Here is an 18,669-nt window from a genome sequence, read left to right on the forward strand (position 1 = left end):
ATAACCGAGGGGTCTGTGGACCCCAGGTTGGGAAGTTCTGTTCTAGATGCTGGAAATCCAGAATAATACTCACAAAGTGCTAGAGGTCAGGCACCACCTATGGAGGGTAATAAAAGGTTGATGTATCTGGCCAAGGACCTTCGTCAGGACTCATGAAGAGGCATCCTGATGCTGCCTGACCTGCTGAGTCCCTCCTGCATTTTGAGTGTGTTGCTCTGAATTTCCAACATCTGCAGAATCTCTTGTGTTTGTGGTAAACTGGAGCCTCTTTTATACACTGTAAAATAACTAAGGCTAGTATGATAATGAGACTACACAACTCTAATTAAAAGTATTGACTTTAACAACTCGAAGACCTTAAACAATGCTTCAACAATCATATCCTGGGAATGAGTCCCACTTTTGCATAATTAGCGGTACAGATTAATACCTCAAACAATGAGGGGCATTGATAGGATAAATGCAAGCAGGCTTTTTCCACTGAGGTTGGGTAAGACTAGAACTAGAGGTCATGGGTTAAGGGTGAAAGGTGAAACGTTTAAGGGGAACGTAAGGGGAAGTTTCTTCACTCAGAGGGTGGTGTGAATGTGGAACAAGCGGCCAGCAGAAGTGATGAATGTGGGTTCAATTTCAACATTTAAGAGAAGTTTGGAAAGGTACGTGGCTGGCAGGGGTATGGAGGGCTGTGACCCAGGTACATGTCAGTGGTACTAGGTGGGCCAATGGGTCTATTTCTTTGAATCTATGACAATGTCTAAACGCAGAATCCAAATATTTACTTCACCTCAGCTGTCTAAATGATCAAAGGACGAACTTGAGGGAGTGCAGCGTAGGTTCACAAGGTTAATACCTGGGATGGCGGGGCTGTCATATGTCGAAAGATTGGAGCGACTGGGCTTGTATACTCTGGAATTTAGAAGGCTGAGAGGGGATCTTATTGAAACATATAAGATTATTAAGGGATTGGACACGCTGGAGGCAGGAAGCATGTTCCCGCTGATGGGTGAGTCCAGAACCAGAGGCCACAGTTAAAGAATAAGGGGTAGGCCATTTAGAACGGAGTTGAGGAAAAACTTTTTCACCCAGAGAGTGGTGGATATGTGGAATGCTCTGCCCCAGAAGGCTGTGGAGGCCAAGTCTCTGGATGCTTTCAAGAAAGAGATGGATAGAGCTCTTAAAGAAAGCGGAATCAAAGGTTATGGGGATAAGGCAGGAACTGGATACTGATTGTGGATGATCAGCCATGATCACAGTGAATGGCGGTGCTGGCTCGAAGGACCAAATGGCCTACTCCTGCACCTATTGTCTACTGTCTATTATTCGCTATATACATTTACATGTATTACAAATCTGCTGTGCTGCGTTGGCGCGACATGCAACAAAAACTACATTCAACAAATTAAGAAGGATAAAGAATTATATAAATAATAAAATTATAAGTTAAAAATATGGAATAAATATGGAACAAAATGTGCATCAATACATAAATACCAGCTTGTATTTACAGTTTAATCAGCTTTATAAAATGTAGTTTGAAGTGTTTACAATGCAGTGCTGTGCAGACAGATAGAGGGGTGTGTGGGGGGTGCTAACTAGAATGGTTGATCAGATTAACTGCCGGGGGAAGGAACTTTTAAGACGGCGTGGTTTTTTTTGTTTTAATAGCCCTATAACACAGCTTTTACATGCTGAGTGAGGTTCACTTACCATCCTGCGTTGGAGGGGCTGGAGTGAAGTTCATCACCGGTTTGTCTGACAAAGAGAAAACAGAAACAAGAGAACATAAGCAGGAATCCCAGCAGAGTCCTCTAAATATGTAATCCAAAGAAAATTCAACAACACTTCATTCAGATGTTATACATTCAGTGTTCACCTTATTAGATACACCTGTACACCTGCTCGTTAATGCAAATATGAAATCAGCCAATCACGTGGCAGCAACTCAATGCATAAAAGCATGCAGACATGGTCAAGAGGTTCAGTTGTTGCTCAAACCAAACTTCAGAATGGGGAAGAAATGCGATCTAAGTAAAGACTGATTTATACTTCTGTGTCAAATGGACGCCGTAACCTACGCAAGTGGCCTTCGCACGTTGTGAGCATTTATACTTGTGTGTTGGTGGGTCTGCGTCACCCTGTAATTCGGGCACATCGCGCATGCGTGCACACCTGCCCGTGCAAGGTTTCATGGTCATGGTAGTCTTTCTCGGGGTAAACAAGAAGCGAGCTTCTTTTTTTGTAAAAGCGAAATGCGTCCTCCATAATTTCGGAGGTCTGTAAAGCTTTATGGAAAGCATCGCAGCCAGAGTTCCTTCCCTGCCCTTCGGTCGCCCAATGGGAAGCTATTGCAGCGAAGGAGGAAACGTGATGCTACCAAGAGGACCAATTACAGTTGTTGCGGTCTGCGTTGCCGCGATGCGTAGTTACATTTTGGGAGAGGTGCGCGTCAGGCTACGGCATAGGGATCCGCGTGGGCTCTGCGTAGGGTTCGCGGCAACACCGTACCTACAGCGTCGATTTGACGCAGAAGTATAAATCAACCTTTACTTTGACCATGCAATGATTGTTGGTGCCGAACAGGGTGCTTTGAGTATCTCTGAAACTGCTGATCTCCTGCGATTTCCATGAACAGTCTCTACAGTTTGCAGAGAATGATGTGAGGAACCAAAAAAGAACATCCAGTGAGTGGCAGTTCTGTTGGTGAAAGTGCCTTGTTAATGAGAGAGGTCAGAGGAGAATGACAGGACAGGTTCAAGCTGACAGGAAGGTGACAGTAACTCAAATAACCACACGTTACAACAGTGGTGTGCAGAAGAGCATCTCTGAACGAACAACACGTCAGACGTTGAAGCGGATGGGTTACAGCAGCAGAAGATCACAAACTTACACTCAGTGGCTACTTTATTAGGTACAAGAGGCCACTGAGTGTATTTTGTTTGCAAGACATTTTACTTTTTATATCAAAATAAACTTTATTTGTAATAAAAGATTAATTTATGCAATACCTTTGCAGTTTTACATTCACAGTCAATGTGTTAGGTAGCACCCTATTACATTTTTTAAAGCCAAAGGAACGTTGTCACTCATGTGGCCCCCTAGGGTGGTACACTACTTCACTAACTGAGAGGGTTCCTCACTCAGTCCAGTCCCCCACTGTCCGCTTCCCCACCGAGCCCTCGTGGTGGCTGTACCAAGTTTGCATCCCTCGGCATGTTCTCCTGCACCCTGGAATACGTCAGTTGGCAGCATCCCTCCACCGACATCTCAATATGCTGGCAGACCGGAGGCAGTCTCTATCACTGACAGGGACAGTATTTATTACCTGTCCCTATTGACCTGGTGTACCATTAAAGACAGTCAATTGCATTATTGGGGGCCTGGATTCAAACACAGAGAGGACAAGGTGCAGTGGTCACAATGCAATCTTTTATAACCATCAAGTGACCACTACAGAGATCGATGTTTCAATTATATCGCAGTAATTGAATTTAAATTTCCCAATGGGCTTGACAGGATTTGAACTTGTCTCTACAAATCAACAGAACAGATCACAGGACACGAATCCAGTTCCTTCACCACATCTGACAACTGTTTTCCAATTGCTCTTTACATTCGTACATAATTTTTTTTTAATTATTATGTTATTTAGAGAAACAGCATGGTATCAAACTCTACTGGCCCAAAAGCACCCACGCACCCCAATTACACCCATGTGACCAATTAAACTACTAACCCGTACATGTTTGGAATGTGCGAGGAAACCAGAGTACTAGATGAAACGCACATAGACACGGGGTGAGCATACAAACGCCTTACAGTCCACGGCAGGAGCTGAACCTGGGTAACTGGCACTGTAATAGCATTATGCTAACCACTACGCCTTGAGCGAAACAGCAGTAATTGTCAACGTGAAACCCTCTTATTCAGTTTCTCAGCTTAATAACTGAAATCCACAGATGTTTTATAAAAGCTCTAGCTCCCGACAACCGTAATGAAACGTGTCCATCAGGGTTGTGAAAGCTCTTGGTAACAATATTCCCACCAGTGACCTCCACAGCTGTCCTCAGCCCACAGGCAGTTCTCTGCGACAAGTCACACCAGTCAGCGCTGACAGATAGTAAACCGACTTGTCCAATCTCACTTCAGCTGACAGCACACTTTCCCAGCATGGGAAATGAAGCCTTTTCACAGCCTCTCTTGACACCGAAGGGAATTATGTGCGTCAGTGAGAGCTTGGTCAAGACCTTCGTCACCTCTACCATACCTTCCAAGGACTTCAGCACAAAGTAAAAGTCTCTGACAAGCTTCGAAGCTTCGTCCACTCTCTCAAATCACCTCTCAAATCATTGAATAGTGCCTTAGACAATATTCAAAACATTAATTTAGAGATACAGCATGGTATTATCGAGCCTGTGCCACCCAGTTACACCCATGTGACCAATTAACCTGCTGGCCTGTCCGTCTTTGGAATGTAGGAGGAAACCGGAGCAGCTGGAAGAAACCCACACAGTCATGGCGAGAATGTACAAACTCCTTACACACAGTGGCAGGAATTGAACCCAGGTCACTGGCACTATAAAGCATTGTGATAACCGCTGGACCACTTTGTCAATGATCAAAAGTAGATTAGATTCACCACAAGGCTTAGCCCCCTAGTCTACTCACTTTACACTTATGACTGAGAGGCTAAGCACAGCTCCAATTCCATATTTAAGCCTGCTGACGACACCACTGTCATTGGCTGAATCAAAGGTGGCGAAACAGCGTATAGGGTGGCTGAGTGGTGCCACAACAACGATCTCTAACTCATTTTCAGCAAGACCATGGAGCTGATTATTGACTTCAGGAGGGGAAATCCCAAGGTCCGTGAGCCAGTCCTCATCGGAGAATCAGCGACTTTAAATTCCTCAGTGTTATCATCTCAGAGGCCCTGTCCCGGGCGCAGCACATCAGCACAATTATGAAGAAAGCAAGGCAGTGCCTCTGCTTCCTTAGGAGTTTACGAAGATTCGGCATGACACCTAAAAATCTGACAAACTTCGATAGATGTGTGGTGGGGAGTATATTGATGGGCTGCATCATAACCTGGAATGGGAAACCAATGCCTCTGAACAGAAAACCCTACAACAAGCAGTGGATCACAGGTATCACAGGGAAAGCCCTCCCCACCACTGAACACATCTACACGGAGCACTGTCGCGGGAAAGCAGCATCCATCATCAAGGCCTCCCATCACCCAGGTCATGCTCTCTTTTCGCTGCTGCCATTAGGAATTCGGTACAGGAGCCTCCGGACCCACACCACCATGTTCAGGTAGAGTTATTACCCCTCAGCCATCAGGCTCTCGAACCAGGGCAGATAACTTCACTCACCCCATCATTTAACCTACTTTCAAGGACTTTTCATCTCACGTTCTTGCTATTTATTGTTCATTTATTTATTATTATTACTTTTTCTTTTGTATTTGCAGTTTGTTATCTTTTGCACATTGGTTGTTTGTCCATCCTGTTGGGTGGAGTCTTTCAATAATTCTATTATGGTTATTAGATTTATTGAGTATGCCTGCACGGAAATGGATCTCTGGGTTTTATATGGTGACCTATATGTACTTTGATAATAAATTTACTTTAAAAGTTTTGAACTTTGAACCTGTCTGATTGTCATCTCGGAGAGTTCATAGACTTGAAATTAGCTGCCGTGACTTCTACATTTTAGGAACAACTACATCTTTATTTAATAATTATTTCATAATGTTAACAAGTTACTCAGGTGAAGAGAATCTTCCTTCAGACACTACATATTTCAGGTTTCTAATGTCAGAACCAGTCAGGTTTATTATCACTAACATATGTCATGAAACATTGTTATAGGACAGCAGTGCAGTGTAATGTATATTTTATGTCTTATAGATTCTAATAAATATGATGTAATTTGTAGCACATAAACTACATATTAACTGTATGCATAATATATACACAGCACAATACCTATTTATTATAAATAATAATACTAATATATTTAAGAATAATTAAGTAGTGCATAAGCAAGTATATTACTGAGGTAGTGTACATGGATTCCATGTCCATTCAGAAATCTGAAGACACAGGGGAAGAAGCTGTTCATGAAACGTTGAGCGTGTGTCTTCAGGACTCTGTACCTCCTCCTTGATGGTGGCAATGAGAAGAGGGCATGTCTTGGGTGATGGGTATCCTAAGTGAGGCATTGCCTTTTGAGGGTGTCCTCGATGACAGAACTGATTGAGTGAGTTGATATTAAGCGCTCCTCCTCACCCTATTACTGCTATCTTTGGACTACCTAAAGTTTCCAGTAATCTTTCTCCTTCAGCCCGTAGAATGATCGCATTTCTTACTTTAATGGCAAAAAGATGTATCTTACAACATTGGAAAGAGCTTAATGCTCCAACTACCTTTTTTTGGTTTTCTCAGACGATATTATGCTTGAATTTGGAGAAAATTAGAAGCAATCTTTATGATTCCTCACTTAAATTTGAACACACCTGGAGATCTTCTATTCAATATTTTCATTTAATGTAATTTTTTTTTCTCCTCTTTTTTTGCTCCATATTTATATACCCTTCGTTTTTTTTACTGTTTTTAATGGAGGTCGGGATTGAGGACGTGATTTTAAGTTTTTTAACTCTGCTTGGTTCCAAGTTAGCCCATTGCTTTGCTTTGCTTTTAGTTAGTTGCACGGTGGGTTTTTCTGGGTTTTTTTTTTCCTTTTCTCTATTGATATATATATATAAAAATTAGTATACTATTATGTTACCTTAGTATGTTATGTTTAAATTACATTGTTTGTATCTTTTTTTTGTATTAATACCTCCTGTAATTTTATTATGTTCTAACAGTGTATTAGTGCCTACATGGCTTACCTTTTTGTATACTTATTCAATAAAAAGATTTAAAAAGAAAGATATTAAGCACTCGAATCAAACACATTTTATTTACATTTTTGATGCCAGCAGCTCACCTTTTAACCCTAGCCTAATCATGGGACAATTTACAATGATCAACCAACCTACAACCCAGTATGTCTTTGGGCTGCGAGAGGAAGCCAGAGCTCCCAGAGGAAACCCACGCTGTCATACGGCGAGCATGCAAACTCCTTACAGACAGCGCCGGAATTGAACTCTGAACTCTGGAACGCCCCGTGTTGTAATAGCATCGTGCTAACCGCTACATTACCGTGGTGCGTTGTCTATCTCATGATCTTCATACGTGCCCAAGACAAAATTCTCCCACTGTGCCTTCAGGAGCAGGACAGAGAGTGAACGGAGGGGAGAAGTAGAGAACACCAGAGGGTAGCAATCAGCACAACACAGCTCAGGATGTCGGAGTTCGGAGTTCAATTCTGGTGTCATCTGCAAGGAGTCTGTATGCCTCCCCCCTCCCCCCGTGCAATGTGTGGGTTTCCTCCGGGTGCTCTGGTTTCCTCCCACAGTCCAAAGACGTACCAGTTGTAAGGTTAATTGTAAGTTGTCCTGTGATTAAATTGGGGGTTGCTGAGAGGCCTGGCTCAAAGGGACAAAAAAGGCCTGTTCCACGCTGTATCTCTAAATAAAAATAAAAAACATTAAAGAAGAGGAGAAAGAAAAAGTTTAAGGAACAAGAGATAAAAAGAAAATTATACGAGGCAGTCACTGCTTGTTCCCTAACCTACTGACAAATCCCAAGATCCCAAACACAATCTAACAAACATCTATTCTTGATTTATATCAGAAATGTAAATACAAAGTGATTGAATCAGCCAGGCTGAAAAGCTGAAACTAATGTTTCCTGAAAGAGAAATCACATCGCCATGACAACTTATTAACATAAGAAACAATTATAAATAATAAAACAGAAGCTGAAATCGATGGGAATTATTCAGAAGCATGTTTACCTTTGATAGTCCAAGAGGCATTGGTTCCCAGGCCACTTTACCCTTGACGTCCCTCTGTCCCCTCTAGTTCTCATTTATTTCTGCACAGATACAGCGCGGAACACTCCCTCTGGTCCAACCAGCCACGCCACCCAGCAACCCACCAGTGTAACACCAGCCTAATCACAGGACCAATTAACTTACTAACTGGTACGTCTTTGGACTGTGAGAGGAAACCAGAGCACCCGGAGAAAACGCATGAGTTCCACAGGGGTGACGTAAAGACTCCTTTCAGCTGATGTTGGAATTGAACTCCAAACTCCAATGCCCTGAGCTGTAATAGTGTGGCACTAACTGTTTTGTTACGGGCAAGGCCCACCTTTCTTGAGCTGGACTCTTAAGAGTTTTCTTCACTACCTGGGTCTCAATGGTGCTTAACAAGAGGAAGAGATTGACAACCTGTTCACACCATGGGGTCCTGAACCAGAAATGCAGACGGTGAGGGGCAGCTTGCACAACCTCATCACAACGGTGACTGAATCTCATTTGACTGGGAACCACTTTCAGATGCCCAATGGCATAGGACGTACATTCTCTTCGTTGGTGGATAGGCACCATTTCGCCACCTTGCTGACACCAATCAAGCCGGCAAAAAGTGGTGGATATGGCCCAGTCCATCACAGGAAAAACCCCTTCCTACCACATCTACAAGGAGTGCTGCCACAAGAAAGACAATTCCAAGCCTGGCTGTCAAAGGAAGAGGGTTGGGCATCCCAAAAAAAGCCAGTGCTACAAAAAGCACCAACAGAAACTCTAAAGACCTCATCTCGGGGAATGGAAGCATTTACCTCAGAAGATGGGCTACACGTGGGAAAGCCTGAAAGATGGCCCAGGACAGAAGTCTGGTGAGCTGCTGTTGGTGGCCTATGCTCCAGTAGGGGTGATGGGTTCAAGAAGAAGCCCAAAAAAACAGCATCCGTCATCAGGGACTCCTACCGTCCAGGCCATGCCCTCTTCACACTGCTACTATTGGAAGGATGTACAGGAACCTTAGGTCCCACACCACCATGATCAGGAACAGTTACTACCCCACAACCATCAGGCTCCTGAACCAACGTGGATAACTTCACTCACCTCAACTCTGAACTGATTCCACAACCTATGGACTCACTTTCAAGGAATCCACAACTCATGTTCTCATTATTACCTTGATAACAAATTTACTTTGAACGTTGAGATAACAGCACTAGAGCACTGGTTCTCTGCCTGTGGGCCAGTCAATGCATTGCTATAGACCATGTGACACCTGAAATTTGATCATATAGGGAGCTGTGCAGATACAGCCCAGACAAATGTGACCCACTAGGGCAACGTGGTTGGGAACTGTTGGCATTTATTCTGGAATTATGGCATTGTGAATATCATAATGATGGATTAACTAGATTGAGAATCAGTATTCCTACTGCCTCAGCCTGAAACATCACTTGCTGATTCCTCTCCACAGATGTTGCCTGACCTGTTGTGTTCCTCCTGAATTCTACTACATCTTCTCTACTTTCTGAGGATTCTGAAGCGATCTGGACCATGCACATCTATACTCACATCATTCTACACAAGGACCGTAGAGCGCATCCTAACATGTTCCATCACCGTACGGTACGGAAACTGTACTGCGGTAGACAAGAAGTCTCTACAACGGGTAATCAAAACTGCCCAATGCTTCATTGGCACCAGCCAACCTACCATCAAGGGTGTGCTATGTACAGAAATGTGTCGGAAAAGAGCCAGTATCGTTATGTAAAATCTCACCCAGGCAGCTCATGGACTTTTTGTCCCACTCCCATTAGGTGAGAGGTTAAATAGCACCGATGCCAGGACCATCAGACTCAAAAACAGTCACTTTCCCCAAGCAGTAAGGCTGATCAACACCTCCACCCACTAACCCACCCCTCCACACCCCAAACATCACTACTTTATCATTCCCTACCACAGTCACCTTATGTACTGACACTCCTGTGCCTAGTGTCACTTTATGGACATACAATCAATGTATATAAGCTATCTTATGGATTTGTATTTATTGTGTTTTTTTAAATTATTTTGTACTTAATCTTATTGGGGTTTTTTTGTGCTGCGTAACAATTACCCTGTTCTCCTTTACACCAGTGTACAGGAAATGACATTAAATAATCTGGGATCTTGAAGCTAGTTCTTGATTTCACAGCACTGGGAAAAAAACTGTGTGTGAATTCACCATACCTGGTAGTGTGATCACTTGAGTTGAGCATGATTTTCTCCTGAGGGGTTGTTCCCCTAATGGAGATTTTGTTTAACATGGGGAGACTGATGCGCGAGCGGCTACCACACAGTCCCTGACAGATCGGGGTCAGAGTCCAGCGGCCTGGAGTGCAAGACGACTGGGGACCCTTCGCCGCTGTCGCCTTCCTCAACCCCTCACTGCTGTTGTGATGTGTCATCTTCCGCCAGCTCCACCAGCTCCACCATTGAGGTCTTTGTTAGATTGCTCCTTGTCTGGAACTTCCCCCCTTGACTTCACAGCCACGGGTGACCCTACACGGAGCTAAACTCCAGACGGCATCACTCTCAGGGGTCTCTGGAACTCATCAACCTCTCCACCACGACAAGGTGAACCGTCCATGGGGGTCACCTGATCTGGGACCAGAGGACACAGCCTCAGAGTAGAGGGACGCCCCTTTAGAAATGGATGAGGAATTTCTTTAGCCTGAAGGGGGCGAGTTTGTGGAATTCATTGCCACAGACGGCTGTGAAGGCCAAGTCATTGGGTGTATTTAAAGCGGAGGCTGGTAGGTTCTTAATTAATTGAAAAGAGGATGCTGTCCAAGTTGTACCCATCCACTACATAATGTACTGGTTGGGCACAGGAGTACATTCAGCCAGAGACTCATTCCACCGAGATGCAACACAGAGCGTCATAGAAAGTCATTCCTGCCTGTGGCCATCAAACTTTACAACTCCTCCCTTGGAGGGTCAGACACCCTGAGCCAAAAGGCTGGTCCTGGACTTATTTCATAATTTACTGGCATAATTTACATATTACTATTTCACTATTTATGGTTCTATTACTATTTATTATTTATGGTGCAACTGTAACGAAAACCAATTTCCCCCGGGATTAATAAAGTATGACTATGGCTATGATTAGTCAGGGTGTCAAAGGTTATGGGGAGAAGGGAAGGAGAATGAGATTGAGAGAAATAATAAATCAGCCATGATGGAGTGGTGGAGCAGAGTCAATGGGCCGAACAGCCTAATTCTAATTCTTTGTCTTATGGTCTTATCTATGAGTTTTATAACATTAAACCAGACTCAGATACAGAACCAGTGCTTCTCAGTTTATATTAAATTGCAACTAGACTACCTTTAATAATATCTGTAGTCACCCGCATCTCCAACTGAACAAATTTTGTCAAAAGTACACTGGGGATTTTTCTGTATTTCGTATTTAATCACAGAATGATTGTACCAAAGGTATTTTTTATACCCACTTTACCACAGTATGATGCTAACCAATTATTATCTAAAATGAATATATATTTGAAATCTAAATCACAACTATATTCTTCATTATTTCTGCATGACTTCAAAGAGATTGATTGACAAGCGCAAAAGCCCTGTAATACTACAGTTAGGGAGCGTCCGCCAAGTTCCGGGTGAAGCTGTCGGCGGTAGCTCTGACTGCGTGCACAAAGAGGGCATTCTCACGCAACCCTATCTCATTCACCCCTGGAGGAGACCAAAGCTAGCAGGGATGTACTGCAGGAAGTACCAACTGCAGACATCTATTGCACGAAGGGCAATTTAGCGGGCTTTAGTTACACCACCAGAAATGCAAACTCTACGTGTGTCTGTCTAGAGACAATGTCCCATTCCTCAGCTTTAAGCAAGAAGCACAGTGAAAAAATTGTTTGTACGATGTGATTAAAGATTGTTTTTGGTTGTCACATGTACATTGAAACATACAGTGAAATCCAGAGTAACTCAGAGAAATTGCTGCAGGAAATCAGCAGGTCAGGCAGTGTCCATGGAGATGAATAAACAGTCGACGTTTTGGGCCGAGATTCTTCATCAAGGCGAGAAAGGAAGGGGGAAGATGCCAGAATAAGAAGGTTGGAGGAGGGGAAGAACGAAAATCTAGAAGATGATAGGTGAAGTCAGGTGGGTAGGAAGGGGGGATTGAAGTAAGAACTAGGAGATTATCAGTGGAAGTATGTCCCCTGCATTCAATCAAATCAGTGAAGTTTATGCTCAGGGCAGCCTGCAAGTGTCGCTATGCTTCTGGCACCACGACTCTCTAATTCTAATCCGTACGCCGTTGGAATGTGGGAGGAAACCAGAGTATCTGGAGGAAACCCACCTGGTCATGGTGAGAATCTTCAAATTCATTACAGACAGCGGGGGAAATTGAACCCTGATCTTACAGCTGACAGCCTGCAAGGTGCTGCACTAACCAGTCAGAACAACTGAACCTGACATTCTTTGTAATGATAATTTTACAAAAAATAAATGTTTTCAGTCTGGACAGGTAAAGCAAGCATAAACTAGGACACCAAAACAACAAAGTAGGAATCGTAGCTAAAAAATCAGTCATACATCACAGAAACAGGCCCTTCAACCCTTCTAGTCCACGCCAAATTATTAATTTGCCTTGTCCCATCGATCAGCACCCATGGCCCTCCAGTCCCTCCCATCCATGTACCTGTCCCGTTGCAATCAAACCTGCATCCACCACTCGTGCTGGCAGCTCATTCCACACTCTCACCATCCTCTGAGTGAAGAAGTTCCCCCTCATGTTCCACTTAAACATTTCACCTTTCACCCTTAACCCATGACCTCTAGTTCTAGTCTTACCCAACCTCAGTGGCAAAAGCCTGCTTGCACTTACCCCTCATAATTTTGTATACCTCCATCAAACCTCCCCTCATCTCCTACACTCTGGGGAATCATGAAGATATTATGCAGAGCATTGAGATAGCTCACTGGATGATTGATATTGTTGTGAGAGGGACACATATCAGCCGGGGCACTGGGAGAACTTCCCTGCAGCTTTTCAGCATTACACACCAGGATCTCTAAATGTTTACCCAACAGAGCCAGGTTTAAAGGCTCATTCACAATGACAGTGCCTGCTTCTTTCAGTACAATGTTTGAACACCTGCCTCACGTCTCAGCAGCAGAACTTGAATACATAAAGTCAGTGGCCACCTATTCGATACACCTGTACACCTGCTCATTATGTAAACGTCTAATGAGCCAACCATGTAGCAGCAACTCAATGCATAAAAACATGCAGACATAGTCAAGAGGTTCAGTTGTTGTTTAGACCAAACATCAGAATGGGGAGGAAATGTGATCACAGTGACTTTGACCGTGGAATGATTATTGGTGCCAGACGGGGTGGTTAGAGTATCTCAGAAACTGCTGATCTCCTGGGATTTTCACGTACATCAATCTCGAGAGTTCACGGAGAATGGTGCAAAGAACAAAAAACATCTAGTCAGCAGCAGATCTGTTGGTGAAGATGCCTTGAGAGGTCAGATGAGAATGGCCAGACTGGTTCAAGTTGACAAGAAGGTGTCAGTAACTCAAATAACCACACGTTACGACAGTGGTGTGCAGAAGAGCATCTCTGAACGCACAATACGTTGAACCTTGAAGTGGATGGGCTGAAGCAGCAGAAGATCAAACCAGATTTCACCTCTCTACTTAATAATGTGGCCACTGAGGGTAAGTTCCAAATCTCAGCTACGCCTGTTACCCATCGAGCCACTCAAAAGACCCTCTATTGTCATCAAAACAAAAACAAGGAATGCTGCAGATGCTGGAAATCTAGAGCAACACAGACACACACACACACACACACACACACACACACACACAGACACACACGCACACACACACAACACACACACACTCACACATACACACTCACACACACATACACACACTCACACACACACAACACACACACTCACACACACACACACACTCACACACACACATACACACGCACACACACACAACACACACACACACACACACACACACTCACACACACATACACACACAACACACACACACACTCACACAGGCACACACACACACAGACACACACATACACACACACACACACACTCTCACACAGACACAACACACACACTCACATAGACGCACACATACGCACACATACACACACACTCACACACACACAGACACACACAGACACACACACTCACATGCACACTCACACACACACACAACACACACAGACTCACACACACACACACTCACACACACATACACACACAACACCCACACACACACACATACACACACACACTCACACACACAGACACACACACATACACACACACACTCACACACACACACAGACACACTCACATAGACACACACATACACACACACAGACACACACACACAGACACACACACATACACACACTCACACATACACAGACACACACACACAAAGATGGAGGAACTCAGCAGGTCAGGCAGCATCTACAGAAATGAAAAAACAGTAGGCAACTCAGACTAAGACCCTTTTTCAGGATTGGAAAGGAAGCAGGAAGATACCGGAATAAAAAAAGTGGGGGAAGGAATAGCAGGATGGCTGGAAGGTGGTAGGTGAAACCAGGTGGGTGGGAAAGGTAAAAGGCTGGACAGGAAGGCATCTGATAGGAGAGGAGAGTGGACAATAGGAGAAAGGGAAGGAAGAGGGGACCCAGGAGGAGGTGATAAATGGTAAGAAGAGGTAAGAGGCCAGAGTGGGGAATAGAAGAGGGGACAGGGAGGGGGAGGGAAACATTTTAATAGGAAGGAGAAATCAATATTCATGCCATCAGGTTGGAGGTTTCCCAGATGGAACGTAAGGTGTTGCTCCTCCACGCTGAGGGTGGCCACATCGTGGCACAAGAAGAGGCCATGGACCAACATGTTGGAATGGGAATGGGAATGGGTATTAAAATGCTGGGCCACTAGGAAGTTCCGCTTTTGGCGCATGGAGCAGAGGTGCCTGACGAAGTGGTCCACCAATTTACGAAAGGTCTCAACAATGTAGAAGAGGGCACATCAGGAGCACCAAATACGTTAGACAACCGCAGCAGATTTGCAGGAAGCATTGCCCCATCTGGAAGGACTGTGAGTGGACGTGAGGAAGGATGTGAGTGGGCAGGTGTAGCACATTAGCTACTTGCTGGAGTGTTGGGAGATCAGTGGGCAGGGACGAATGGACAAGGGAATCACAGAGGGAGTGATCAAGTAGCCATTTACCCATCACAAAACCTTAGAATGTAGGAGGAAAGCCTATCTGGTCCCAGGAAGAACATGCAAATTCCATACAGACAGCACCAGAGATCAGGATCAATCTAGAACACTGAGGACGCAGCACTGTTAGAAAGGTACCACCCTGTACTTTGCCTATTGGGCTATTACTAACAAGGGCTAGTTAATAATTGTTATTGAAATATTAATTTACACTCAGTGGCCACTTTATTAGATACTTCCTGTGCCTAATAAAATGGCCACTGTGTGTACGTTTGTGGACTTTTACTACAGTTCAAGGTTCAACATGCTCAGGAATGCCCTTCTGCACACCACTGTTGCAACGTGTGGTTATCTGAGCTACTGTCACCTTCCTGTCAGCTTGAACCAGTCTGGCCATTCTCCTCTGACCTCTCTCATTAACAAAACGTTTTTGCACACAGAACTGCTGTCACTGGATTTGTTTGTTTTGTTTTTTGCACCATTCCCTGTAAACTCTAGAGACTGTTGTACGTGAATCCTAGGAGAGCAGCAGTTTCTGAAATACTCAAACCACCCCATCTAGCACCAATCACTCCACATTCAAAGTCACTTAGATCACACTTCTTCCCTATTCCGATGTTTGGTCTGAACAACAACTGAACCTCTTGGCCATGTCTGCATGCTTTACTGCATTAAGTTGCTGCCACATGATTGGCTGATTAGATATTTGCATTAATAAGGTGCATGGGGTATCTAATAAAAGTGGCCACTGGCTGAAAGGACCTGTTACTGTGCTGTATCTCTAAATAAAATATAATATTTCAAGACGCAAACACGAGGAAATCTGCAGATGCTGGAATTTCAAGGAATCTCAAGGTTAAGTGAAAGGTCAGTTAGTCCTGATGAAGGGTCTCGGCCCGAAACGTCAACTGTACCTCTTCCTAGAGATGCGGCCTGGCTTGCTGCATTCACCAGCAACTTTTATGTGTGTTGCATAATATTTCAAGGTAAGGATGGTGTGTGAGCTAAAAGAAATCTCATGCCATGGTGGTCTACCCAAGAGCCAGCTCCTCTGGTCATCAGTGGTACTGGCCTGGGCAGACCTTTACTGTGGTCCAACAAACCATCAAGTTGAGGGGCAAAATAAAATGGCCAATATAGGATGTTCTAGACAGTAATGTCTGTAACAGTGAATGAATGATTTTCTCTTGACAGGAATTCAGTGATTTTTCCAGGTAATTGCTGGGCACACAGATACTGAATGGCGGTTAGAGAACTGTGTGTTGGAATGAATGGGTGATGGGAATTGAACCTATGTCACTGGCACTGTAACAGAGTTAACACTCACCACTAGTCTGCTGTCCCTCTGCCATTCGTGGCTGCTCAGGATGTAACAGGGCCAATATCCAAGGGGGAATGGCAGAACCTTAAAGTTGGTCAAATTGGGAAGAATTATCCCAGAGAGAGGAATAAACAGTCGACGTCTCGGGCTGAGACCCTCCATTGGGACTGGTGATGGGTCTCGCTCCGAAATGTTGACTGTTTATTCCTTTTCCAAGATGCTGCCTGACCTGCTGAGTCCCTTCACCATTTTGTGTCTGTTACTCTGGATGTCCAGCGTCTGCAGAATCTCTTGTGTTTAGGAATTATCCCATGTAGTTCTGTTCTGGGAGCAGTTTGTTGTACAGAGGCTAACCCCTCCGCTACAATACCGTATCTCTCCGGTCCTCACTGCTATTAGGTCAAACTCCTGGAACTCCCTCCCTGTGCTTTGAGGGCACCTTCACCACAAAGAGTGCAGAGGATTAAGGTGCTGGTCCAACACCCTAGTTCATTAAGTTTGCCATAGTGGAGGGGTGGAAGTGGGGACTAGCTCCTACTACCTATTAAATGCTTCCAAAGGCGTGCATCTCAAATAGACTCTGACAGCCAAGTTCCAGCTCCTGGCCTCCATGTTTGGCTTAGCTACTAACCCCAGTAGAACTGTTTCTGCTGACAGGGGAAGGGGTCACTGATGCCTACAAACCAATCGCTTCGGGCAGATGGGGCTCGTCAGCCACTGTTGGCAGCTCATCTTGAAGGAAAACGCTGATCTCAAATCTCCACTGCCTTGTGGCCATACCTACTCATTGGGAAGGCTTCAGGAGTAAACCCCGAGGAAAAATCCGGAGCTGGAGGCCCTAAGGCAGCGGTCCCCAACCACCAGGCCGCAGAGTATTTGCTACCGGGCCGCGAGGAAACGAAACGATTTGGCGATATGAGTCAGCTGCACCTTTCCTCATTCCCTGTTACGCCCACTGTTGAGCTTGAACGCACACGAGGTCATTACGCACGCGTCGTCTATGTCAGCACGGGAAGGAGATCAACTCCTCGAGCTTGCAAATAACGGCGGGCTGAAAAGTATGTTTGACATAACATCTCTGCCGACATTCTGGATCAAAGTCAAGGCTAAATATCCTGAGATAGCCATGAAAGAACTGAAAACGTTGCTTCCATTTCCAACATATCTCTGCAATGAATGCGATGAAAACTAAATAGACTCGACATAAAGAACCCCCTTCGAGTATCGCTGTCTCCCATCACCCCTCGATGGGACCGTCTTGTTGCAGGGAAACAAGCCCAGGGCTCCCACTGATTCAGCGATACTGGTGTGTTGCAATGATTTTATATGTTCATACGGGGAAAATATGTGCTGTGTGTTTAATATCCAAACGTTACTTAAAATGTTATGATGCTATTGACTGATAAGTGACTTATATAACCATATAACAATTACAGCACGGAAACAGGCGATCTCGGCCCTTCTAGTCCGTGCCGAACGCTACTCTCACCTAGTCCCACCGACCTGCACTCAGCCCATAACCCTCCATTCCTTTCCTGTCCATATACCTATCCAATTTTTCTTTAAATAATATCAAACCTCCCTCTACCACTTCTACTGGAAGTTCTTTCAACACTTCAAGCTCCCCGTCCTCCCCTGATGATTGACTTATCACTATATTCATGCGAGGAAAATATGTGCTGTGTGTTTAATATTAAATTCGTTAGATAAACCCTTTTAGAAATGAAATTGAGTGTATTAGCCCCTTATTACCAATATTCCGGTTGTGATGAACACCCCCTCCCCCCACCCCGAACAGAATCACCAAAAACGCTTTGCAGAGAATAATATCGGCAGGTACACACATGCGCACTGGCACCCGCGCAAGGTTTCATGGTCATTGTAGTCTTATTTTGACTGCTACACTCGTCCGTTGGCAACCCTCCTTCCCCCCCTTCCCCCCCCCGGGTCGGCCGGTCCGCAAGAATATTGTCAATATTAAACCGGTCCGCAGCGCAAAAAAGGTTGGAGACCCCTGCCCTAAGGCAATCTACTACGATGAGTTGAACCTGAATGGCAGCTCCTGCAATGCCACTGGTACCAAAACATATAGTTGCTTTGCATCGGTCTCTGCGATTCCTTTGGGTTCATCAGCTGCAT

General features: G+C 44.6%; 1 protein-coding gene across 4 annotated transcripts in view; it reads right to left on the reverse strand.

Moving 5' to 3' along the window:
* The window catches only part of agrn (agrin), a 546,801-nt gene that overhangs the window by 271,551 nt on the left and 256,581 nt on the right, over positions 1-18,669 (reverse strand). For all 4 annotated transcript variants that reach the window (XM_072245169.1, XM_072245168.1, XM_072245171.1 and 1 more), the window contains one exon: positions 1,708-1,752. In XM_072245169.1, coding sequence (XP_072101270.1) covers positions 1,708-1,752 — 45 coding nt within the window. The remainder of the gene's footprint in view (positions 1-1,707; positions 1,753-18,669) is intronic.

This window comes from Mobula birostris, chromosome 27 (assembly GCF_030028105.1).
Source record: "Mobula birostris isolate sMobBir1 chromosome 27, sMobBir1.hap1, whole genome shotgun sequence".
Classification (NCBI taxonomy): domain Eukaryota; kingdom Metazoa; phylum Chordata; class Chondrichthyes; order Myliobatiformes; family Myliobatidae; genus Mobula; species Mobula birostris.